Raw genomic sequence first — 27299 nt, 5'->3', positions numbered from 1 at the left:
GATGCAGATATCGATCCAGACGTTGGTAGTGGTATATGATCGATACTTCAGTTTGTTTCTCTCCTCTAAGTTCACTACTTTACTCCCCCTTCGTGTAAAAGCAGCTCTTTCCGCGCGACTCTTCTGCTGGGGAGGGTCTGGTTGCAGCCACCGGGGAGCGCCATATTGGGACCTCCACAGTAACCGGAAACACGTGACCTCCACAGTAGGAAGAAATACGTTCGTGCATGGATCATCGGCTGTATCCGGTTACATAAATATATATCTCTATATATCAGGGTCTGCAGCCTTAAAGTACGCAGCCTCAACGGTCCTCAAGGGCCGCGTACTCAAAGACCGCTAAGGCTGGAAGTGCGTGGCTTGTAGGCTTGTGACGGTCCAGCCTCCATCGCGCTGTCCAGGTTGCATAGCAACCATGATACTAACAGCTGGAAACGTTTCATACAGCTTTATTTGACAGAAATGAAGGAGAACATATTTTGTTCATTTGTTTCTACATGAGCTTTGTGTGATTAGATAAGTATCTGAGGCTGAGACCACAGGACTGTAAAACATGATTGTTGGGCTTCATTTCTGTACTGAACAGTCATTTATGAAATGTCCGATTTATTTTTTAAATAAATGCTATAGACAAATTTTACTATTTTCAAAAGGAATATATGTAAAAACATCAACAAAATAAGGCACAACAATTCTAATTTACAGATTTCAGTTTTTCACAACATAAAGCGTTTTTCCACCAATACCTACAGTAAATAATATAAATATATAAACAGTGCAAACAATTTCCAGTGACAAGATATGCTGTAAACTTTATATTTATTTTTGCTCCAAATGGCACAGCAGCCTCAGAGAAAACATTAGAACGAGGCATCTTCAACATATGTTCATACAAGGCAGCTCAGTTTACCATAAGTTGTATGGGTGTGCGTCTATTTCTGCATATTTAGCAAAAATGTGCCATTTCTTCACTCAGTGAGGTGATGGTTAAGCTTCAGCAGCAGTTTGCTCTCAAGGTTCTTTCTGTGAAGCTGCAACTGTTCAGCAGTGAACAGGAGTCCTGCATGACTGAGAAGTCCTTCACAAGCTCCAGATGCAGGAAGAGCTGTATTGACTTTGATCGACAGCTTCTTGATGTGGGGAAAGCCATGTAATAGATCCATACCTCCAGTGAATGGACATGAAAGGTACCTCTCCAGTTCCTCTGCTTCTGGCTTTCCTGACCCCATGGATCCATCATCTTCGTCATTTAGGCTGCTGTTTGTGCTGGCCTCATCCAGCTCTGAGTCTAGGTGATGTCTGATGAAGTGGAGACCTGTGGACAGATGTTTTCAAAAGAATTAGGTCTGGTCATTATAGTGCTGTATACACTGCCAAGCTGCAAATGTTTGTTTGGAGCTAGCCTCCAAAAACTGCCCATACACTGTGCGATTTTTGGCCCATTTTGAGCCGATTTTTCAGTCGCGCAACCGTTTTGGGGATCGGCCCGTGTTTTGCCTTAATCGTGTGTGCATCGTGTAGTATACATGGGGTAACGATAAGCAGTTAGCACCTCATGACCAGCTCCCAATCATCAATCGTATGGTCGCATGATAATCAAACCAGTTTGAAATCCTGTCGCCTCTCACACTGCGCACGCACAAACACAGAAATGAAAGAAAAGGTGGATCGGCACGGCAGTGCAGCGTGTGATCTGGACACAAGAGATGGAGGCACAACTTGTAGGATGAGGCAAGCTCATCCGAGTACGCAAGCGTAGAGGTGCCACCGGGGCAAAAGAAAAATAGAACTATATCACGTTCGGACAGTATAATATTTATATTGTACGAACGAGATAATTATGTATATTGTAGTAACGTGATATTATATTGTTCAAACGTGAAAGGTATATTGTACTAACATGATAAGTACAATGCAATATAAGGTTTAGGTATGTTTCCAGTTGCCGGCTTCTTGGGCCCGTGCCTTTATCTTTGATCCATTCACGTTTGTCACACCAGCAGCTGCGTTTGACCTGTCTGGCAAGGTCTCGGTAGGTGGCCATGGCCCTCTCATGCTGGTCTGCAGGAGCATGCAGCTTGGAAGCCTCCTGGTCCTGAACTGACTTTGCCAAACGACGTTGCATTGCATAATCCACCAAAATAATAGAACTTTATATCCATATGCATCTGTGTAATAGCTTGATGAGGCCCATGCCAGAGAGGTCAAACTGGATCTCCACTAATGGTAACGGGTGCAAAGATGCTTTTGGAATGGTCAGCCTTTCTTTGATTGGTCACTGTAAAAGCTGCTCTTTAGAAATACAGCACTGCTTTGATTTTATATTTCAGAGTACCCCCTTGCCTGCTGCTTTCATCTTTCTCTGCACACCTGCAAACTGCCCCCCAGATATTTTTGTTTCTCAGCTTACAAACACACAGTTTGTTTCCTTTTAGCATCTTAAACACACCTTACATATTTGTTTAATATGTGTGTTGAAGGACATGTCCTGGTCAAAAATGACTCCAAGGTTCCTCACAGCGTTACTGGAGGCCAAGGTAATGCCATCCAGAGTAAGAGTCTGGTTAGATACCATATTTTTGGATACACTGTAATAACATGGGAGTGGTTGGTGATATTAAAGTCCTGTTTGTGGAACATTAGTATATGTGAGGGGGCAAACTCCTCAAGATGGGTGGTGACCATTTAGAAGTTGGCCATCTTGGATACAACTTTTGTTTGGTCAATAGGAAGAGTGTCATGTGACACATCAAACGTATTGGTAATCTCACAAGAAAAACAATGGTCTGCTTGGTTTCAACGTAACTTTATTCTTTCCTGACTTATTTACAAGTTTCTGACCACTTATAAAATGTGTTCAATGTGCTGCCCATTGTGCTGGATTGTCAATGCAACCCTCTTCACACACTGATAGCAACACTGCAGGAGAAACGCCAGCACAGGCATCCAGTATGTAAATCAAAGCCTGCCTGCCTTCATGGCAAAGAAAACACTGGGAGCTGCAACTACTTTTTGACATCTAAAATGAAGGTAACAGTGTTGTTTTTTACCTTTATGCTTTGTCTAAACACCTAAAGTGTGTTGCTTATAAAACCCATGAAGTGCTACAGAGAAAATTAAATTTTATTTATGTAATGAACACATTTTGCACTCTTAAAAAATATAACAAAAAGGAAAGACACCTAGTTGAAAGTCTCATTTAATTGAATTAAAAAGTTGACTTTAAATTATTCATATACCAAATAAAAAGCTGTTATCACCTTTGGGATTATGCTAAAAAATGCTAAAAACTGCTAAAAAAAAAAAATAGAAAGAAAAATAAATATTTGCAAAATATCTGCATAAATATTTAGTTTACGTGGTTAATGTGTGCGGCAGGGCGTGGTCTGCAGTGCCGCTGCAGGGAAAGCAGACACACCTAAGCGGCATCCACAATCAAGCCTCGCTGGCTTAAAGTCTGTGCTCTGCTGTTGTGTTGGTATGTGTCGGGCTGTGAGCTGGAAAGCTACAGTTGGCTGTGTGGCTACAGCAACCATGTGTGAAAAGTGGTAAATAAAGAAAAAAGCATGTACATGCCGTGGTATGTTTACAATGGGACTTCTGCTCCCGACCGTCTGCCCACAGCGTCTGCAAATTGAAGCTGTACAAAGTCACTTCATCTTTACGCAGGACTGTAAGCTGTCATCTTTGAGGCGTGAGCGGTGTTTGTTTTTACCATGTTCATGGTGGAGAACAGCTGCTCACATACGTATGTGGATCCGAAGATCTGTACTTGGCCTGCCTGGGGTTGAAATTCTCCATAAATACACGGCATTTCGGCAAGTATGGTTTATGCGAGTGACACTTTTTTAAACAATGAATAATAAAAACATATAATTTTATTTTTATATTTCAAGATCACAATAATCTTCCAATTTAGAACCACAAGTTAAAAAGAACAAACACAAATAAAATAGACTTCAGTTAAATACTTATAATTTTTTTCCAAACAATGTGAAGCTGCATTATAAAGACTTAAGAGGCTCCAGATCCGCAGGTTGCAGATCCTTGTCCTAGACAGTTCAATTTCCTATAAATCTCACATCAAAAATCTCACCCGTTCTACCTATTTCCATCTACATAATAACAGATTACGTCCTTCTCTCTCCACCCAGTCTACGTCCATTCTTGTCAACAGTCCTTTTACCTCCCGTATTGACTACTGCAACTCTCTCTCGCATGGTCTCCCCCAAAAATCCCTCCATAAGCTTCAACTGATTCAGAACTCGCATTATCGCCAGAACCCCCTCCTACCAGCACATTACCCCTATTCCTCAGGAACTACACAGGCTCCCTGTGAAATTCTGGATAATATACAAACTTTTTCTGCTCACCTTCAAGGCCATACATAATATTGTACTTTCTTACCTTTCCTACTTGTTAAGCACTACCTGTTCTGCCCGCTCACTTCGATCTTCTATCCAGCTTTGTGTGCCTCCCTTCCGCCTCACCACCATGGGAAGGAGAGCTTTCAGCTGCTCTGCCCCCAGGCTGTGGAACTCTCTACCCCCAGATATAAGAAACACTGGTTCTCTCCCCCAGTTTAAATCTCAACTCAAAACCCATCTGTTCAAATCTGCATATTCACTGTGAATCCACTGTTTGTTCATTTTATCTTGTGTTTTTTTCCCCTTGATTTTGTCATTTTTCCATTATGTGTTTTATCCTATTAGGGGCATTCGTGGCTCAAGAGTTGGCAGTTTGTCTTGTAATCGAGAGGTTGCCGGTTTGAACCCCAGCTCCGACAGTCTCGGTCTTGTGTCCTTGGGCAAAACACTTCACCCGTTGCCTACTGGTGGTGGTCAGAGGGCCTGGTGTCGCCAGTGTCTGGCAGCCTCGCCTCTGTCAATGCGCCCCAGGGTGGCTGTGGCTACAATGTAGCTGCCATCACCAGTGTGTGAATGGGTGTGTGAATGGGTGGATGACTGGATGTGTAAAGTGCTATACAAATACAGGCCATTTACCTATTGTAAACTGTCCTTGGGTGTCTTGAAAGGCGCTTTTCAAATCAAATTTATTATCATTATTATCATCATTATTATTATTATTATTATTAGTAGTAGTAGTAGTAGTATTAGGTAAAACCCCCAACTAGCCCACTGGTGAGAGGGACGTTGCTAGCTGGCAGTTTTTTCAATGTTGAAATTTCCACATTCCGACACTTCAAATGCTTCAGGAGATTTCGCTCAGTGCAACATCAGCACCACGGAAATACACAAATACATCCGTAGACTCCAGACAGAATTCGCAATGTGTTTTTGTGTGTGGACCAATGTTTTCTTTTCTGATCAAAGCAGAAAGCTTTAATAAGCAGCTGGACTTGTCTCGCTTTAACTGGCTCAACATCGAAATGCAGCTGATTGAACTGAAAAGCTCGACTCTGTGGGGGTCAAAGTTTGCAGAACTACGAAAGCAGCTGGAATCCATTGCTGTGCGTGTTCATGGAGCTTGCATTTTCACCTGCTGGACATCACTACCTGACAAGTTTAACTGTCTTCAGAACATGGCAAAGGCCTCATTGACAGCATTTGGCTCTACATATCTGTGTGAGCAGACTTTCTCTCACACGAAGAGTGTCCTCAGGTAGCCGTCTGAATGCTGGACACTTAGGCTATGTTCACACTGCAGGCGAAAGCGCATCAAATCCGATTTTTTTGACCCCATGCGACCCATATCCGATCATGGTATGACAGTGTGAACGGCACAAATCTGATATTTCAAATCTGATCTGGGTCACTTTCGTATGTGGTACTGAATCCGATACATATCTGATGTTTTAGAAAGCGACTGCTGTGTGAACGGTCATGTCGCATTAAATCCGTCTTTTACGTCACTGACACAAGACAGACGCCAATTATCAGCGTCGCGAACACTTCCTGTCCATCCGGTGAAACTGTTGGGAAGACCACGTTGGAAAATGTGAACATTTTATTTCTACTGTATAATCTGCAGATTCTGACAGAAATCTGCAACTATCCTTTGAAGCATTGCTCCTCTAAAACAGCAATAAGGATCATTATTACGGTAGGTTATCTACATTATTATGTAAATAACAAAATAACTTAAAGCAAAAATTGGGAAACATAAAGTCCGAAGTCTTTATATTAAGGCCATCAGTCAAACAATATTGTTTGCTCTGAGTCTAAACAGAGCGAGTTGTGTGTGACGTCTTCTTTTGCACATGCGGCCGCTTTGAGCGTTCACACTAGAGCGCGTTTGCTGTCGCATTTTATTCGTAGTGTGAATGAGCAGACAAAAAATCGGATTTGATCAAAAAATCTGAATTGAGCATTAAGACCTGCAGTGTGAACGTAGCCTTAGAGACCTGTGTCTCTGAGTGGGAGACCAGAGATCACATTAACATGTGTATACCTGTATTAACAAACATGCCATATTGGCCATGTTTATGTTTCCTATCATTGCTGTGAGGAGACCATAAATAGCATTTGCATTTTCTGTTGTACAGTTGATTTGTCATCGAGTTCTTGTTTAGGATAAAAAGTGTTTGTTTTTTGTTTTTCAAAATAGTTGTTCTGTACTATGCAAACATCTGTGAACAAAAGTAATTCTATAAAGTTGTTCTATATGGTGTGTAACTGTTGATATAGAGTATTATTAAATTTATTGCTAATGCAATCATATGGCACATTGACCTCTGAGGAAATTTTAGAAGGCACTAATCATCATAAAGGTTGCTGACCCCTGACCTGTGCTCTGTCAGGGCCTGGAGATCTATCTGTGCTTTGGTGGATTGGGCCCATTTGACGTCCTCCTTGGCTCCTGTTATGAACGGTCCTTACTTCTTGCCTAGATTTCTGGACTGGGCTTTTGTGGTCTGGCCTAACTTAGGTCTGGTAAACCTGGGTGATTTGTTTAGATGCCGGACTCTGCTCTCCTTTTAGCAGCTTCAACAATGTTTAGGCCTTCAGAATGTGGAATTTTCTAGATATCTGCAACTGAGACACTTTATAATTAATGACACCACTCTAATGATGGACCCCACTAGGTCTGCAGTGGTGGATGCTTTGTCTTCCATGCAGTCTGGGAAGTCCATAACTCCATAAGTCCTTAACTCCTGTTCAGCACCTTTCTTCCTGGCTGTAAAACAGGCTCGGGAAAGACACCTAGCCGCCCTATAATTGTTTAAGACTGGCAGAAGATTTGGGTCTGTGCCTCCAAGATATCTGCCTGTAACTGGGCTAAATCGATTCAGTAAAAAAAACTGCACATAACACCCACTTTAAAAAGTAAAATCGATGTAAACTTCCCCATTGTGCTGGAAGTGTAATGTGGAGGAGGGACTTTATGCATCGTCTTCAGTCCTGTGTGAAAATTCAAAAGATTGGGTTTGATGTTGCCAAGGTGCTTTCAGATAGTTTCAATTTCCCTGTTCCTTTGTACCCTTTATATCTTACACTTGGTGTGATGGGTCATCTGGGTGTCAAAGGCAGGCGTGAGAGGCTGTTCCAACTGTTATTTTTTGCAGCTAGGAAGAATATCCTGCTCCTCTGGGGCAGGCCAGCGATCCAAAGAAATCCTGGCATAACATTGTTATAAACTGTATTCCCAACAAACATACAGCCTGCATGCTCAATTACACTTTGGACACTTTCCACAGAACTTGGGACCCATATCTGAAATATGTTGGACCTGTATTGTCATCGTCCTTGTTGCGGGCCTTCCCCAAACTAAATTGATTTGCCTGATTATGGGTCTTACTAGGAGTTGTTTTGGTTTACTCCAATTGTTTTGTATGTGCCTCTGAATTTTGTATTGCCTGAGCAAGGTTTTAGTTTCCATATTCTTTTTCTTTTGTCTATATTATTATGAGAAAATCCTAATAAAAAAAGAAAAATTGTTTGAATCTGAAATCATGGCTCAAAGTACTTGTTGTGAGACAAGTTCTTTATTTTTTACACCAAACTGTTTAATAAGAACTTTACACATAATTCATCAAATATAACTAATGCTTTAACAGTATCAGCATTTTGTAATGCAAACTTCAAATCTACAGGAAAAACAGCTGGAGAACATGTGGATTAAAATGCAATAACTTAAAAAAAAAAAAATCAATAGTAGTTATTGTTTGAATGCCGGTTGATAGATTTAGTTCATTTTGGAAGCTTTCAGAGCAACTGGTGAGAAATTATTTGAAGCTTTGAAAGAAAAGGATTTAAGAGCAGGGATTACCAAAGCAGAAGAATAAATATGAAAAATGATTAAAATGTAACTGAGGTAATACATAAAATGAATACATAGAGAAAGCAAGTTATATTTGGAAAAGAAGAAGAAAGTTAAAATGAAAAGAACTGATGTATATATTCAAATGGGCAGTTTTGATACAATACAAGTTTTGTAAAACACATTCCTATAACTTCTATAATGTAGCAAAAGGTACAACTACTAAACACTACGGTTTCCTAAGGGAAGAAACATTTAAATGTATCAGGGATGAAAATTTACAACATTAAAATTCCCTCAAGGGAAAATAAACTTCATGTACATATCTATACTTACAGCTTCATTAATTTAACATTCACTGCAGGTCCAAAAATCAGAGCTACCTCATCAGATCCAAGTGTGACATCAGCTGAGACTCTTTACAGGAGAGTCCATCTGAACTCTGTGGAGCCTGATCTCAAGGTTTTTAAGTCTGACCCTGAAACCAGAAGAGGACCTTTCTGTCTCTTCAGATTCATTGTGATCTGGTGATTTCAGTTCTGCATGATCACGCTGATGTTTGCACAGAGCAGATAATGAAGTGAATGCTTTGGCACATTGGTAACAGTGAAACTGTTTATTTGCAGCGTGGGCTTGTTTGTGTCTGGAGTATGAAGTGAAATTCCTAAAGCTCTTGTCACACTGGTCACAGCTAAATATCTCTTCCATGTGTGTAAGTTCATGTTGGTTACGACTCGCTGCATATGAAAAGCTTCTGTCACAGTGTCTGCACTTATATGGTGTCTCTCCTGTGTGGATTCGCTTATGCTTTTTAAGGTCACCTGCAGCGGTGAAGGATGACCCACACTGGTCACAGACGTGCTTTTTAACCCCACTATGGTAGCGTTCATGGCATTTTAAATCACTTAATGTGGTGAAGCCTCTCCCGCATTCTTTGCAGTAGTTCATTTTGTCTCCAGTGTGTCTACGTCGATGTCGATTTAGACTCTGTCGATTACTGAAAGCATTTCCACAAAGGTCACAGCGAAACTCTTTCCCACCACCACAGTGGCGACAGGGTTGAGAACTGGATCCATCTGTGTCGCTTTGCTTCTAAACAAAGACACAAACACAGTGTAAGTCAGTCCTTCAACATTTTTATCCTGAACGTCGTCTGAAATAAAGAGCATCTCTGCCAACATCCAGTTACATTTTAACACTCAACTTAATAGGCGAAAATTACTCTCCATTTTTCCATCTAGTTAATTTAATATACAAATAATCATATCTAAACAAATTACATCATATTCTTCATAAGTACACATGAAAAGTTCCAATCCAATCGGTCTCACTCCCAATTTAAAGCAAAAATAATTGTTTTTAGTAGAGATGGACTGATCCGATATTATGTATCGGTCCGATACTGACGTAAATTACTGGATCGGATATCGGAGAGAAATAAAAAATGTAATCCGATCCATTAAATATAAAAAAAACTTGCGACACGGCGTAACTCGGCTCATAACCGTAGCACGTCGCAGCAGTACGTGTCACGTGATAGAGTGGCTGTGTGTATTTGGAGCCTCGCTACCAACCCGGCATTTCATCTCCGAGGAAGTTATCCCAAAGAGAAGTAAAGCAAGTGTGTAAGTTCATCTCTGAATGTTTGTAAAGCGTTCCCGCATTAAGCTTAACAACCGATATATGGAGCGACTGCCTCTCTCTCTCTCTCTCCCTCTCCTGCTGCTACTTCAGTCATGAAACTGATCAATGATCAACTGATCGGCTTTTCTGTCGCGAGTCCGTCTCTCTTGTTTGTTTATCGTGCACTTTGCACCAGAAAGAGGAAACCAGCGGCTGAACAACAGCAGCACGTTTAAGCTTGATAAGCTGTTGTTAGAATGTATTTAATATTACTTTCTACACCAGGATCCTTTTCTACGTAGCTGACAGCTGGTAACTGTGCAGGGGCGGATCTAGCAAAGTGTAGCCAGGGGGGCCGATAGGGCATGAACAGGGAAAAGGGGGCACAAAGACATACTTTTCCTTCTTATTCTTATTTAAAATGTCTAGCTTTTAATAAATAATTATCCGAATCTTACAACCAAAGTTTTAATCTGATGTAAAATGTATAGAAGTCCATTACTGTATATAGTAAATATTAAGTCTAATATACCCTAGTAAGCTATACCACTTTTTCCTTTGGGAAGATACCATCTGTGCAGTCTGCAATTCTGTTGAAGAAAGATGTTGAATCTATTTAATTATTCTTGAAAAATAATTGATTTCTGTGCATTTTTTTCACACTGCATCAAATTAAAGTTGATTACGTCGATTAAGCATCATGAGGTGGAGGGTGGGGGGTTTCCTATTTTTTATTTATTTATTTATTTTGCTGGGAGTTTTAAAAACCCCTTTTAGTTAGGTTGCTTACTCTTTAAAATACCACAACAGGAAGGATGGAGTAGGTTTAAGTTTATTAGATTGATAAAAAAGCAGCAAGATATTAAAAAATCAGTTTTATTGATTAAAAAAACACTATATCAGATTCATATCGGTATCGGCAGATATCCAAATTTATGATATCGGTATCGGACATAAAGAAGTGGTATCCTGCCATCTCTAGTTTTTAGTTAGTAAAGAACATAATAAATCATCTACCACTGGCCAGATTGTAGCAGTCATAAATTTGGAAGAAAGGGGAGATTGTGACTACAGAAAAGTAATTATTTCGTTTTTTTATGATCATGGAAGAAAAAAATATTAACTGAAACTAAAATATGATGAACCTCACAACACTACCTTTAATTGCAGTAGAATTACTAACATGCTAAAACAAATTTAGAGAGCAGAGTTGTTCCAAACAGTCAGGCTTAAAATACAAGATAAAAATATAAATACATACCTCACAGTAACTGCACTTATAGAGTTTCCTTCTGGTGTGGATCTGCTGGTGCCCTTTCAGAGAATGTGGAGCTTTAAAAGTCTTCTCACACAGGTCACATTTATAAGGTCTCTCTTCAGTGTGGGTAAATGTATGGTGACGTAACTGTGTAGCTGTTGTAAAGACTTTCCCACACTGATCACAGCAGTAAACATCATGTCCAGTGTGAATGCGTAGGTGTCTTTTTAGGTAACTTATACTACTAAAGGTTTTACCACAATTGTCACAGCTATTTGCCTTAATTCCAGAGTGGGTATCTTGATGACGTCGTAAGTTGCAACTGTGAGCAAACATTTTACCACACTGATCACAGCTGTGTGCTTTAACTCCACTGTGGATAAGTTGATGTATTTTTAAGCTTCTAGGATGAGCAAAAGATTTTCCACACAAGTCACAAATGTATGGTTTAACTCCACTGTGGATGACTTGGTGTGTTTTTAAGTTGTCAGCCTGAGTAAAAGATTTTCCACACAAGTCACAGTGGTATGCTTTAAATCCACTGTGGGTGAGTTTGTGTTTTTTTAAGCTTCCAGCATCGATAAAAGATTTTTCACACAAGTCACAGCTGTACGCTTTAACTCCACTGTGGATGACTTGGTGTTTTCTTAAGGTTCCAGCCCGGGTAAAAGAATTTCCACACAAGTTACATCTGTATGCTTTAACTCCACTGTGGATAAGTTGGTGTTGTTTTAAGTGACCAAGCTGGGTAAAAGACTTTCCACACTCATCACAGCGGTATGCTTTAACTCCACTGTGGATGACTTTGTGTTTTTTCAAGGTTCCAGCCCGGGCAAAAGACTTTCCACACAAGTCACAGCTGTATGCTTTAACTCCACTGTGGACGAGTTGGTGTGCTTTAAAGTTTCCAAGAAGGGTAAAATCCTTTCCACACTCATCACAGGTGTATTTTTTCTGCCCCTTTTTTCGGTAAGGTTTGTCGGTCTCCTGAGAGCGCTGACTTCTCATTACATGTTGGTCCTGCAGTGACAGAGATACAAACAGAGGCAGTGATTGAAATGCAGTCATGGACTTAACTGAAACTGCCTCCATTAGTGGAATCAAAGATGTCAACAAACACGTTGTAGGTGTGTTACCACCGCATTCTGGAGATAGTATCACTTTACAAAGATGTGCTACAATGGGAGTTGTAAGGAAAATGACATAATAAAAGAAGCACTGATCACTGGAGAAAATGACTGTATGAAAAATTGTGAGTTAGCTGATGATATTGTGTGCTGATAAAAACTCTGCTGTTGCCGGTCCCAAGGCTGGATGAGAAAGGAGGAGGGTTGGGCATGGGGTTAGCAACTTCACCTTTTAAAACCTCGATTGCTACAGAAAGAGCAAACAAATCTCATCATCGATTGAACCAGGGCAAAGATGATCGGCAACCCTTGATGACAGCAGTGGAGGACAGCCCTGTTCGATGCGTTGATCAAATTTCGACCCAAAAGAAACTAACCGTTATGGAATATGTAATGTACAGACTCAGTACCAAACTGGTAAATTGGCCCAGCTTTTACAAGAATACGACTCGTACCTCCCACCATTCATGGAACCCCATTGTAGGGCTGCCACAAACGATTATTTTGATAGTCGACTAGTCACCGATTATTTTTGCGATTAGTCGACTAATCAGATCATGCATCCGTTGGACGTACAACATACAGCTTATTGCACCAGCATGCATCTGCTCTTTTATAACGATCATTAGCTTACAGCTTTAAGTGTTTATGGTCTGTGCTAACTAAAAATAAAGACAGGATGATAACTTGCAGATTGTTTCGGTGGAGTTTAATAAACTCAGTCGTCTGCTCCTTGCTATCTAAAATATAACAGGACACTGGAGTATATTCTCGAGCATCTCACACTTCTGATAATCAGTTGTCTGCTTGACGTTTATTCAGCTGTGTAAAAACTGTAACTTTAATCTCAGCCAAACCGATTTACTCGGAACAAATAAAATACTGAAAAAAGCCGAACAATAACATTTTTAAGTTATCTAAGTGACTTATATATCATGTTTAACCTGAGTAGCGAAAGACGGTGGTGGGTTTGAAAACGATTTGCCGGGAGCCCGGTGTTCTCAGCGGCTCTAGTGAGCCTTGAACCCCGGCTAGCTATCGAGCTGGTGGGTAACAGACGTCTCCGAAAATATCGGAGCGCTTTTGAAAATATGTGGTGTCTTGATAAACTGAGCAGATATTTGAGGTTTACACAGCTACATTCACGCCTGAAAATATGTTAAACGTTTATTTTGTGACCCAGAAAGAGTAATGAGAGTAATATTAAAACTAACTAGCTGCCGCCATTGTTGGAAACTGAGCAGGGCCGCGCTATGAATTCTGGGACACAGCTTCTTCTTCTTCGAGGTTTAACGGCAGCTGGCATCCTTGTACATGGAGTGCTGCCATCTTCTGTTTCAGTCCGTTATTACACTCTTAAATCCTACTAGTTCCTGCGTCTTTTGTGATCTTACAAAGCTTCAAACGACGCATCCACTATTAAATTAGTCGTCGACGATTTTGACAGTCGATCTAATCGTGACTACCCCATTGATCAATGTAGTTTGGCGAAGTCTGTTCAGGACCAGGTGGCCGAAGACCTTGCACCCTCCATGGACCTTTTTCCAGTCGATATCGGACAAATCAGTGTTACCGAAGTCAAGACAACGATCTGAGTCCTCAAGAGTGAAAAGGCCCCTGTCTTGGATGAGGTCCTCCCCGAAATGTTGAAGCACGGTGGACCCCAGCTGGAATTCGCTCTTACAGGCAACATCACCCTGTTGGGCTCAGCTCAGTAAGACCTCCAAGAGTCAACTGCAGCTCTGCAGAGGGAGACCTTGAAAGTCGGTTTAAGAATCAGTGCCAAGAAGACCAAAGTACTCCAAGTTGGCTACGCACATGCACACGTTCCTGTCATGATCAACCAACAACGCGCTGAAGATGTGGAGAATTTCATGTATCTGGTCAGCATCATCTCGAATGACGGGATCTCTGATCGAGATGTCAACATCAAAGTAGAGAAGGCGGCTGGTGTTCTCTGATGTCTCCAACCTATTTGGAAATTGACCTCACTGAATGCTAGGCTCAAGATCAAACTATTTAACTCTATCATCTTCCGACTGCACTGTACGCTAGTGAAACCTGGCACTCAACAAATGCGATCAATCAAAGCCTGAACGTGGCCTGCGGTGAATCGTGAGAATTTCCTATTGGGACCAGAAGACGAATGAAGAGGGCTCACAAAGAGCAGGCACCAACCCTCTAGCTGATGTTGTTGGTGAAAGGCGCTTCCACTTTGCGGGCCTTATTCTACGTCTACCGCCTTATCTCTCGGCCTAAGTGCTAAGTAAGTAAGTGCTGATAAAATATGATCTTTGTATTTTCTTGTAACTTCTATGGTTTTTGTTTGTGAATGTAGATTCTGTATGTATGGAGGAGCCCAGGATGGAAAAGATAAAGCTGCTGTTAACAACCAGCTGTGCACACAACTTCAGCAACTGTGATCATTTTTCTCACCTTTTGTGTTGAAGTCATTGTTTCCTCTGTAGTGGCTGATTCCAAATGGCTGAAACTGTTCCTCTGCTGCTCCACCAGACTCTCCTCCTCCTGTTACTCAGCTGGGACACAAAAATTGTAGATATGTATTTTATCCCTGACAAGAAGCAGAGCACATAAACATTACTACACTCCTCAGTGGCAACAATACCTATGAAGGTTCAAGGTGGAAACCCCAGAAGCAACTACAAAAAGAAAGTCATCAGCTGCCTACAAGAACTTGAAAGGAAAAAGCCACTGAGCGCCCTGCATACCACCACCTTTACCCAGGGGATGCTACACCCTGTATATATAGTAGTGGTATGCGGATCGATACTGAAGTATCGATTCTTCCGATACCAGTAATTTATGTTCTAGAATCCATTCTCATATTAAAATGTTGATATTTTAGTACATTGGGGTAAATTTGTAGTGTTTCATTAACAGGAACAGAGTGGAAAGAAACTATATCATTTGGATCGTCTACATTGGAAGAAACTACTTACTCTACCCCTGTCATAGTCATATGCAAAATACAGCTGCAAAATGTGTCCAGCCCCTGGCGTGCGCACTCACAACAATGGCTGAGCATAAACGGAGTCATGCATGTACATATTTCACCTCCACAAACAGCCAAGACGTGGTTTGCGATACATGTGGCAAGACAGCGAGGTGTCTCACTGTCTCGTTCTCATATTTCCACATTTAGATTTAGGTGTTCAGAATCTCACTGTAGGATTTTGTTTAACCTTTGATTGCTTAGATAAATTCTGTGTATGTGTCAGTATTACTTGGTGAAAACTACTTAGCTTTGTTTAACAACATTTCACTATGGTACCTGCTAACTGTTGCAGGACAAAACTCCCAAGAAGACAAGTGCAGGAGGTTCCTGGGGAAAGATAGCAGCCAGTGGGACAAAACCCTGTGGTAACTGAAAGATACAGAGAGTTTTGTGTGAGGGTATAAAAGAGACGCTGCCAAGGTTAGAGCTCTCATGATTGTGAACTGTGACATTTGATGTGTGTTGGCTCTCCTGCATGGAGTAAGTAAATTGTTGACCGTGTTGTAGGGCTGGGCAATATGGCCTAAAATCCATATCGTGGTATAATTTGAAGCACATGCGGTAATGATATATATCGCGATATATTCTTTTCTTCTGTATAACGTATTTTCCACACTATAAGGCACACTTAAAATCCTTTAATTTTCTTAAAAATCGAGAGTGTGCCTTATGTATGAATTCTGGTTGTGCTTACTGACCTTGAACCAATTTGGGCGTGCAGAAATCTGTTAACAAATGTTTTAGTACAACTTTGGTAAGCCGCACTACTTGATGGATTGTCAGAGCATTACGGCTGCCGTAGTCAGGAGCTTCGCGGAGTAATCTGGGTCCAAAACTCTGTCCACTTCAGGTCCCAAAGTCAAACGAACACAGACTAAAAAACTGTCTAAATTCTTTCATCTTTAATAAAATGATCAGTGTTGCTGCTTTACCAGGTGTAACAATTAAGTTTAACATCCAGGCATCCATGAAAAGAGAGAGAACTTTAAGAAATTAATATAGCCGCTACAGTGACCATCAAAACGATGTAAAAATATTGCCGTAAACAGTTTATTTTGCGACACCACGAAACAAACGATAGCGTAAAATGAAACGATAGACGTTTTTATATCGTCATCCGATATATATCGTTATATCGAACAGCCCTAAGCACTGCTGTGTTTGTTGCATCATATTGCTGTAATTGTTTATATGCTTTATATATTCTGAGGTAAGTTGATCTATAGTGTTACATCATATTCTATAAGGATGTTATGTGTTTGTATACTTTCTGCCCAGTTTGACCCATTTAGCAGAAGTCAGCCTGTTTAAGGCTCTGATATCTATTCTGTATGACTTAAAGCAGTTATGACATGGTCTGATTTTCTCACCCAATAAAGGAATATTTCATATATCAGTCTGATCTTCATTCTATCAGACACAGTTATCACAGCTCGTACATTTACTTTTTACACATATATGCAAGCATTTAGCCAAATTTAGTAATGCCAACATATTAAACGAACAATATTTGTCTCTTATATTTAATACATCTATATATACACTGTCAGAGATACTTGTCTTTGAGTGAAGATTTAAGGTGATAGGAAATATAAATAACTGCAACTTGAATCTTTACTGAAGCTCAGTATTTGACAGAGTTCAAACTCACTGCTGTAATAACCAATAATGATTAATATAATAACTATAATATTATATTATACATTACCAAAATGAGATGACTTTCGTCTCATGACCAACATTAGCTAGTTGACATTTACAAGCTAATCTTGAAATGACTGTTCAGTACAGAAATGAAGCGTGATGACGTCATCAACGTGCGCTATCGCGATAGACCGATATAAATCCCCATCGTTGGCTAAATTTATATCGTTTCTATCGTATGTCGTTTTTATCGCCCACCCCTACCGTGTTGTCGACTTTATTAACAGAAAATTCCACGACAGTTTCTATAGACACATACATGGATATGCAATCGGCTCCACAGTTACACCCAATTTAGCCAACTGGCCAACTGGCTAAATTGGCCCTGTAACATGGACAGCACCTAGCCACACATCCAGTCGCTTCTTAGACTCAGAACAAAATCTTTCCAGCTTTGTGTGCCTATCGAAATGATTTTTACAAATCCTGCTGGAATCAGTGTTGTTACAGCTGCAGTCAAAGCATAATGGAAATAATCGAGCAAGCGAGCAAACGCTCAACTTCTCCCAGCATGCTGAGCTAATGATTAGCTGGTGTTTTTCTCCAAACACTCTCTCACTCTTCTCTCAACGTGTTGACAATAAACTGTGAACAGACACCGAGGAGAGCAGCAGAAGACCTCATTCAGGAGCTAAACTCAACATGAACTGAACTCACAGTAAAGTTAGCTCGGTGCTTACCTTTAGATGAGCCCACAAACCGAGAGAAACTCCGTGATGAAGCTGGAACTCTTTCCAAACACAGCAAACAGATCAGGGAGCAGAGACCCACGTGGTTCACGCTGATCTCAGCTACGATCCAGGAGACAAGGGTGGGCAGATCGATGCAGATATCGATCCAAACGTTGGTAGTGGCACATGATCGATACTTCAGTTTGTTTCTCTCCTCTAAGTTCACTACTTTACTCCCGTTTCATGAAAAAGCTGCTCTCTCTGACCGACTCCTCCTCCTTCTTCTCCTGTCAAGTTTAACGGCAGCTTGCATCCAAAATTGCTGCATTACTGCCATCTCCTGGCTTTTAATCTTACGTCACTCCTGAATCCTCAGATCCTCTCCTGCTCCTCTCCTCCGCCCCTTCTTCCTGCTCTGAGTTGCTGCAGTGCGGTCATGTGACACAGCTGCACAGCCTAACCACGGGTGTTTTTCAAAAGTAGCTCTTATTTACTTCTCTTTGGCTATATCCACACGTACACGGGTATTTTTAAAAAACGGACATTTTCCGTTTTCGTAAAAAAAAAAAAATCCCGTCCACATGTAAAAGCCCAAAACGAAGGAAAACGTTGCTAAGAACATGCCAAAGCAGCAGGTGGCGATATATTCCTAACCGTGTAGAAATGCTGGCCAATCAGAAGTGTATAAGCCTGATGTAAATCAAATCAAATCAAATCACTTTTATTGTCACGTCACATGTACAGGTACACTGGTACAATACATGTGAGTGAAATTCTTGTGTGGGAGCTTCACAAGCAACAGAGGTGTGTAAAAGTACAATAACATAAGAACAAGCAAATATAAGAAAGGCTAAATCTGAGAATTATATGAATAAATATATTTACGATATAAGAGTGTATGCATATTACTGAATGTGTATACTAAATATGTATGTCTACGTGTGTATATATGTGTGTGTGTGTGTGTGTGTGTGTGTGTGTGTATATACATATTTTACAAATTAAAATAGAGTAAAAATAAAATAAAATATATAAAATATACAGAGGTTGGTAGTTGGATATTGTGCAAAACAAGTGGCATTAATGTACAGTATGGAGTGCATAATGTTGAAGTTCCAGTAGTGAAGGTGAGGTGTCTATGACGTGTTCAGCAGTCTGATGGCCTGGTGGAAAAAGCTGTCTCTCAGTCTGCTGGTACGGGACCGGATGCTGCAGAACCTCCTGGAAGTAGTCTGAACAGTTTATGGCTGGGGTGAATGGAGTCCTTGATGATCCTCCCCGCTTTCCTCAGGCACCGCTTCCTGTAGATGTCCCGGAGGGAGGGAAGCTCACCTCCAATTATCCGTTCAGCACACCGCACTACTCTCTGGAGAGCTTTGCGGTTGTAAGCGGTGCTGTTGCCATACCAGGTGGTGATGCATCCAGTGAGGATGCTCTCAATGGCACAGCAATAGAAGGTCCTGAGGATGCGGGGGCTCATGCCGAATCTTTTTCAGTCTCCTGAGAAAGAAGAGGCGCTGTTGGTGATAAGACCCACCACTGTAGTGTCGTCCGCAAACTTCATAATGAAGTTATGAGCCCCCGCATCCTCAGGACCTTCTATCGCTGTGCCATTGAGAGCATCCTCACTGGATGCATCACCACCTGGTATGGCAACAGCACCGCCTACAACCGCAAAGCTCTCCAGAGAGTAGTGTGGTGTGCTGAACGGATAATTGGAGGTGAGCTTCCTCCTCCAAGACATCTACAGGAAGCGGTGCCTGAGGAAAGCAGGGAGGATCATCAAGACCCAGTCACCCCAGCCACAAACTGTTCAGACTACTTCCATCAGGAAGGAGGTTCTGCAGCATCCGTCCCGCACCAGCAGACTGAGAGACAGCTTTTTCCACCAGGCCATCAGACTGCTGAACACGTCATAGACACCTCACCCTCACTACTGGAACTTCAACATTATGCACTCCACACTGTACATTAATGCCACTGTTTTGCACATACCAACCTCTGTATATTTTATATTTTATATATCTTATTTTATTGTTTACTTTATTTCATTTGTAAAACATGTATATACACACTATATACACACACACACGTAGAAAAACATTTAGTATACACGTTCAGTAATGTATATACCTTTATATATTGTACACATATTTATTACTTTTTAGATTAGCCATTTTTATATTTTGCTTGTCTTACGTTATTGTACTTTTGCACAACTCTGTTGCTTGAGAAGCTCGCACACAAGAATTTCACTCACATGTACTGTACCAGTGTACCTGCACATGTGACGTGACAATAAAAGTGATTTGATTTGATTTGATTTGATAATGATGTTGGAGTTTCTAGTGGCCGTGCAGTCGTAGTTGTAGAGTGAGTACAGGAGAGGGCTCAGTACACACCCCTGTGGAGCACCAGTGTTCAGTGTGATGGGGGAGGAGGTGATGCTGCCCAGTGTGACCACTTGGTGTCTGTCAGACAGGAAGTTAAGGATCCAGCTGCAGAGGGAGCTGCTCAGTCCTAGGTCCTGCAGTTTCCTGTCCAGCTTCAAGGGAACGATGGTATTGAATGCTGATGTAACCGGTGGGATTCTGCGTTGTGTCTCTGATAAAAAAGGTAAAAGAAAGAAAGGCCTCCAAGTAATTAATTTGCCCACTCCAGCTCCTCTCCCACAGGGGAATTGTAGAAAAGGGCTGCATTTATTATTACATTAAACATAAAATATGCATTCACACGTAACATATTTGACATAAGATAAAACAAAAACAACAACATGAAATCCGACATACCTGATAAAAAAGGTAAAAGAAAGAAAGGTCTCCAAGTAATTAATTTGCCCACTCCAGCTCTTACGACCAAATACAAACAGTGGGGAAGAGGGTTAGCTCAACCCACCACAACTTCCAAGCTAGCAAACAGTATATATTCATGCTAGCATTTATGGCGCCTAAAACACATTTATGATACATACATACTACACACTTGTAACATCTAACAAAAAACAGGCTTAATAATGACAATAATTGAACTAAAATCACAATCAGAAACATCCAGGTGGCTAAATATGCATTATATGAGCGTTTTACAGTGTTGGGAAAGAAATTACACCAACCTCTCCCACAGGGGAATTGTAGAAAAGGGGAGAGGCCAAAGGGGTACACTGTATTTATAAGGCTGCACCAAAGAACAAGAAGAAAAGAATGAGGAGGGGCTCTAACTGATAATGAACATAACTACAGGCTTGGAGGTCCTAAAAGTCAGGTATAAAAGGAACGGTTTGGGGGTTTAGAACACATTTTGTGTAATTATAACAATGTGATTCATGACCCCGTTACACTGAGCTGTAATCTACAAACAGCATTCTCACATACGTGTGTCTCTTCTCCAGGTGTGAGAGGGCAGTATGTAGTGTCAGGGCTATGGCGTCATCAGTGGACCTGTTGTGGCGGTATGCAAATTGTAGAGGGTCCAGTGAGTCTGTCACGGGCTGCGATGGCAGACAGTGGAGTGGCAGTGAAAGTAGGGCCCAAACGCGAGACTCTTAGTGAAGGACAGTGGATTTATTTACAGGAGGTGAAAAACACACAACTATATACAAAATCCAGGCACTGTGGTGGCGATTCTCCCTGAATCCCACACAGTGCAGATGTCCGTGAAAAGTGAAAAGTGGCGACTCCAAAAAACTCCAATTCCCACACCGTGACTTCGAAGCACACTCCGCTCCAGATTCCTGGTACCACAAACACATAAGGTTAGCAGGAGATCTATTAACTCGGAGGTTATACAAAAGCCCACGGCTGTACTGACGAGTTCTGACTCAAGGATCCAGCGTCGGCCTCAGCTCAGCTACAGTCTTAAATGCCACTCCCTTGACGAGCGTAATCTGCTGCAGGGGGCAGAGGACGACGAGTGGCAGGTGTGGCTGTCTCTGGAGCAGAAACACTTCAGGGTTCGCCGTCTCCTCAGCGAACCAAAACCTCCGGAGCTCACACGGAGAAACATGGAGAAAAAGGAGAGCAAACCAAAACACCACACGGAAAATATAAACATAAACATACACTGAAAATGCATGAGCCCTGGGTCCCTAGACCCAGGCCATGACAGTACACCCCCCGCCAAAAGAAACCAAACACAAAACAAAAAACCACAGTACAACCAACCCCGGGCGGGCGGTGGGGGGTCCAGGACGGAGGGCCCCAAAACCTCTCCGTCAACACTAGACAACAAAAAAGAAAAACCCAGTTCAATAGTCCAACCACTGCTATGGTGGCAGCAACAGTTCTGGCGGCCGACCCAGTGGACCGCAAAACAGGTAAAACCCGCTATGGGTCAGGCAGTGGTGGGAAAACAGTTCAGGCGGCCTACCTCCGACCCCGTGATGGAAGCAGAACACTTCAGGCGGCCTGCCACGGGTGCCATGGCGGCGGCGCTGCAGCTCCGGCGGGTAGCCACGGATCCGGTGGCGGCAGTGTGACAGCTCCGGTGGCCTGCCACGGGTCCGGTGGCGGCGGCGTTACAGCTCCGGCGGCCTGCCACGGATCCGGTGGCGGCAGTGTGACAGCTCCATGATAAATTGATCCATGGTCATCCTAATTTGCATATTAATAATCAAGGAACTGACCTCCCAGCCCATTGTTACGAGGTGTTAAGGGTTTCAAAACCCTCTACCCATTTCCTGGCATAGTCTCCTATCTGGAGGTATCTGAGAAAAAAGTTGCTCCCTGGTAGCTTGTATAGCTCTTGTAACTGCTTGAAAGAGGCAAAAACATCCTCCTAGTATAGATTACCGATTGTGCAAAGTCCTACCGGTTTCCAAAGTCTAAATGTATTGTCTAGAATAGATGGTTTAAAAGATGGATTGCCTACAATGGGAGTAATAGAGGATAAAGGCTTCAAATAAAGTGTAATTTAATCTGCTTAAGAATATACAGTGGCTTGCAAAAGTATTCGGCCCCCTTGAACTTTTCCACATTTTGTCACATTACAGCCACAAACATGAATCAATTTTATTGGAATTCCACGTGAAAGACCAACACAAAGTGGTGTACACGTGAGAAGTGGAACGAAAATCATACATGATTCCAAACATTTTTTACAAATAAATAACTGAAAAGTGGGGTGTGCGTAATTATTCAGCCCCCTGAGTCAATACTTTGTAGAACCACCTTTTGCTGCAATTACAGCTGCCAGTCTTTTAGGGTATGTCTCTACCAGCTTTGCACATCTACAGACTGAAATTCTTGCCCATTCTTCTTTGCAAAACAGCTCCACAACTGCCCTGTGACGGCCTCAGAGGTTGCCTAAGAGAATGTTGGGAGCAACAACACCATGAAGCCCAAAGAACACACCAGACAGGTCAGGGATAAAGTTATTGAGAAATTTAAAGCAGGCTTAGGCTACAAAAAGATTTCCCAAGCCTTGAACATCCCACGGAGCACTGTTCAAGCGATCATTCAGAAATGGAAGGAGTATGGCACAACTGTAAACCTACCAAGACAAGGCCGTCCACCTAAACTCACAGGCCGAACAAGGAGAGCGCTGATCAGAAATGCAGCCAAGAGGCCCATGGTGACTCTGGACGAGCTGCAGAGATCTACAGCTCAGGTGGGGAAATCTGTCCATAGGACAACTATTAGTCGTGCACTGCACAAAGTTGGCCTTTATGGAAGAGTGGCAAAAAGAAAGCCATTGTTAGCAGAAAACCATAAGAAGTCCCGTTTGCAGTTTGCCACAAGCCATGTGGGGGACACAGCAAACATGTGGAAGAAGGTGCTCTGGTCAGATGAGACCAAAATGGAACTTTTTGGCCAAAGTGCAAAACGCTATGTGTGGCGGAAAACTAACACTGCACATCAGTCTGAACACACCATCCCCACTGTCAGATATGGTGGTGGCAGCATCATGCTCTGGGGGTGCTTCTCTTCAGCAGGGACAGGGAAGCTGGTCAGAGTTGATGGGAAGATGGATGGAGCCAAATACAGGGCGATCTTGGAAGAAAACCTCTTGGAGTCTGCAAAAGACTTGAGGCTGGGGCGGAGGTTCACCTTCCAGCAGGACAACGACCCTAAACATAAAGCCAGGGCAACAATGGAATGGTTTAAAACAAAACATATCCATGTGTTAGAATGGCCCAGTCAAAGTCCAGATCTAAATCCAATCGAGAATCTGTGGCAAGATCTGAAAACTGCTGTTCACAAACGCTGTCCATCTAATCTGACTGAGCTGGAGCTGTTTTGCAAAGAAGAATGGGCAAGGATTTCAGTCTGTAGATGTGCAAAGCTGGTAGAGACATACCCTAAAAGACTGGCAGCTGGAATCGCAGCAAAAGGTGGTTCTACAAAGTATTGACTCAGGGGGCTGAATAATTACGCATACCCCACTTTTCAGTTATTTATTTGTAAAAAATGTTTGGAATCATGTATGATTTTCGTTCCACTTCTCACGTGTACACCACTTTGTGTTGGTCTTTCACCTGGAATTCCAATAACATTGATTCATGTTTGTGGCTGTAATGTGACAAAATGTGGAAAAGGGGGCCGAATACTTTTGCAAGCCACTGTATATGATGGCAGTGTATCACTACATTGCCATCATATATAGACTGATCAATGGGCAGGGGAGACAGCAGTATAGCTCCTATACAGTAAGGCTGACAAGTTTCCTGCTCAAGCTGCAACCATGTGAGGGGATTTCCATTGTCAGCTACCCAGTATGTCGTTAATTTTATATGCGTAGCCCAGTAACAGAACAAGAAATTCGGAAGTGCTAACCCTCCCTCTATTTTAGACTTTCAAAGATGCTTCCTAGCAACTTATGTGTTTTGTTGTACCATAAAAAAAGGTAGATATTATTAACTTCCTAAGACCCAAACTCTTCCACAGCATGCATTTTTAATTTCTCTTTGATATTTGAGCTGATTGGGGCCGGATGACTGTAAAAACAAAGAATTACCAGATTTTTTTAAACCTATTTTTTGTTTCTAAGAAAAATGAGAGCCACATATGAGGATATTCATTTAAAATTTCGATACAGTTACAGTATAACGTCCTTGTAAGTGGATATCAGGCCCTTGTAGAGCAAAATTGAGTATTTTGGTCTAAATAACCCAAACTGTGATGTCCACATATGTGGATGCCAGATCCTAGGAGGTTAAAGTATACTGAGTAGTTGGACAATGTAGAGGAAGTTATAGCGACCACTCTGAATACTGAGCTATCCCTGCCCCTTTAAGGCTTTTATGAAAATTCTGAATAAAATTGCTTCCTTGAAAAAGACTAAATTTACAGTTCAGTGTTGAATATTACATCAAATAAACTTCTACAAAGTGTTTTGAATGGCAGAGAGTCAGAAATGTCTGTATGTAGCACAGAGCCATGACTGGGTGTCCAAATGTGTACTTAAAGCCATTTATAATTATAATTACTATTATAAAGTATAATTTTAAACTTGGTTGATCTGCTGCTCTCAACGAACAAGCACAAGCAGACATTTTGGTCTTTTAACTTTATTTTCAGAAGTATGTCACCTTTTTCTACTAATAAAAAATAACCCTTATGTCCATTCATAATACACAAAGTAATTAAGCAATAAACAATTAAATGACAGAAAACTTTCTCTTTTCACTTTCTATTATAGAAACATCTGTTTGTTTGGGGAGTTTCGCTGCACTAGCCCACTAAAGGTCACAGAAGCCGTGATTTAAAATGAGTTTGACTCCCCTGATTTAGAGTTTCAGGGACATCATAAAATGTTCATTAAGCCAAACAACAGTTTCATTACAAGGTAATTTTATTGTCACCCAAATCTTATAGGGGCTATTGAGATTGTTTGAAGTCTCCACAAGAAAATGATCAGCTTTGACCTTTCTAATGACAACTGTGTATGCATCACACAGCTGCTTGAAAAGCAACCAATCAGTGTGGAGGTTAGTTCTCCTGGTTTTGGCCCATGCCATGTTGTGCTCGTGGAATAGGCTAGCTAGATCAGTAGTAAAACATGCATTATGTCTGCCTTTATTTCCTTTACATATCCATAAAGGGATACAACAATATAAAGAAGGATTCAACAATATCTAATGCAAAATTGAATTCATGTGCAGTATAGCAGGTTCCCTCTAAGTGCAGCCAGCCAAATGAGGTTTACTGATCAAACCATGACAGAGAGGTTCAACATTCAGGCAAAACAATCTTTAAGAAATGACAGAAAACTAAAAAAAAAGGAAGGAGGACAATACTTTGCAACTTCATAAATTTTAGAGCCAGGATTATTAACTGCAGGTCCAGAAATCAAAATTACCTCATCAGATCCAAGTGTGACATCAGCTGACACTCTTTGCAGGAGATTCCATCTGAACTCTGTGGAGCCTGATCTCAAGGTTTTTAAGTCTGACCCTGAAACCAGAAGAGGAACTTTCTGTCTCTTCAGATTCATTGTGATCCAGTGTTTTCAGTCCTGCGTGATCACGCTGATGTTTGCACAGAGCAGATAATGAAGTGAATGTTTTTGCACATTGGTAACAGTGAAACAGTTTATTTAAAACATGGGATCGTTTGTGTTTGGAGTATGAACTGAGATTCTTGAAGCTCTTGTCACACTGGTCACAGCTGAAGTTCCCTTCAATGTGTGTACGTTCATGAAGTTTACGACTACCTGACCGTGAAAAGCTCTTGTCACAGTGTCTGCACTTTTATGGTTTCTCTCCTGTGTGGACTCGTTTATGCTCTTTAAGCTCACTTGCAGTGGTGAAGGATGACCCACACTGGTTAGAGTTGGATGTCTCGAGACCGGTCTTGGTCTCGAGACCGGTCTCGAGACCACTTTTACGTGGTCTTGGTCTCGTCTTGGTCTCGACGGACTTTTGTCTTGGTCTTGTCTTGGTCTCGACGGACTTTTGTCTTGTCTCGGTCTTGGTCTCGCTGTTTCGATCTTCCGTTCTCAAATCGACATAGTGTTCCGGAGATTTGGAGTCAACCATTAGCGGAGCGGGGGGGTGGCTTACTGGGCTTAAGCCCGGGTCATTTTTTCAGAAGCATGGGGCACCGTCGTAAATTCCCCCTAATTTTGGTATGATCCGAGCTCAGGTACTAGGCGACTGAGCACAGCACGCATGTGAGCGAGGGGGGAGAAGCTGCTGCCTGCGAGTTTGCTGCAGACAGAGGAGAGCTTAAGTTTGACCAGGTACCAAAGCAAATCATTCGTACTGAACTAATACTGTAAATATGACGGTGTATCACAAAAGATTGATATCAAACTGATCAGTTGGTTGCGTTACTTGCTCTTGGAGTGAATCAACAAATGGATAAATAAAAAGCGAACAACAATGCTGATTTTTAGAGAGTCTTAGCTTACATTTCATATTTTCAGTTGTTACCCTCCACGGCTAAACAAACTCTCTAAATCGGTTTCAATTGTGTACTGATGAACACAACAATGGACATAAGAAGCTTCTTTCAAAGAAAAAACTCAGGTAGATGTTATTTTATATATTATGCTTTGTATGTTGTTCAGTATATCTATGCAAAACAAGAGGAATTTCAATACACAGCAGTATATTCACAGATGAAACCAGATATTTACATACACTTTAGGTAGAAAACATAAAAACTATTTTTACTGTTAAACATTAATTTAGAGTAAACTTTTGTTTTAGATAAATAAATGTTGAAATATCTTTTGAATTA

The 27299-nt window shown here is 41.5% G+C and overlaps 1 protein-coding gene across 1 annotated transcript; it reads right to left on the bottom strand.

The window, feature by feature from the left end:
- Window positions 1-7929: 7929 nt before the first annotated feature.
- Window positions 7930-16081, bottom strand: LOC116321505 (zinc finger protein 836-like). The gene is made up of 3 exons (XM_039616899.1): window positions 14665-16081; window positions 11105-12121; window positions 7930-9312 (listed from the first exon to the last, which is right to left on the bottom strand). Exons 1-3 carry the CDS (start codon window positions 14680-14682, stop codon window positions 8626-8628), a joined length of 1722 nt encoding a protein of 573 aa, XP_039472833.1. The 5' UTR covers window positions 14683-16081; the 3' UTR covers window positions 7930-8625.
- Window positions 16082-27299: the final 11218 nt, after the last annotated feature.

Source organism: Oreochromis aureus, linkage group 9 (assembly GCF_013358895.1).
Source record: "Oreochromis aureus strain Israel breed Guangdong linkage group 9, ZZ_aureus, whole genome shotgun sequence".
NCBI lineage: Eukaryota > Metazoa > Chordata > Actinopteri > Cichliformes > Cichlidae > Oreochromis > Oreochromis aureus.
Note: the sequence above shows the minus strand (reverse complement) of the source record. Positions and strands in the feature narration are given on the sequence as shown.

What these genes read in the sequence shown, in the direction of transcription:
- LOC116321505 (XM_039616899.1), bottom strand. An exon ending in ATAAGTGCAGTTACTGTGAG is followed by an intron (nt 9,313 to 11,104) that starts GTATGTATTTAT and finishes GTCTTTGTTTAG; the next exon opens with AAGCAAAGCGACACAGATGG.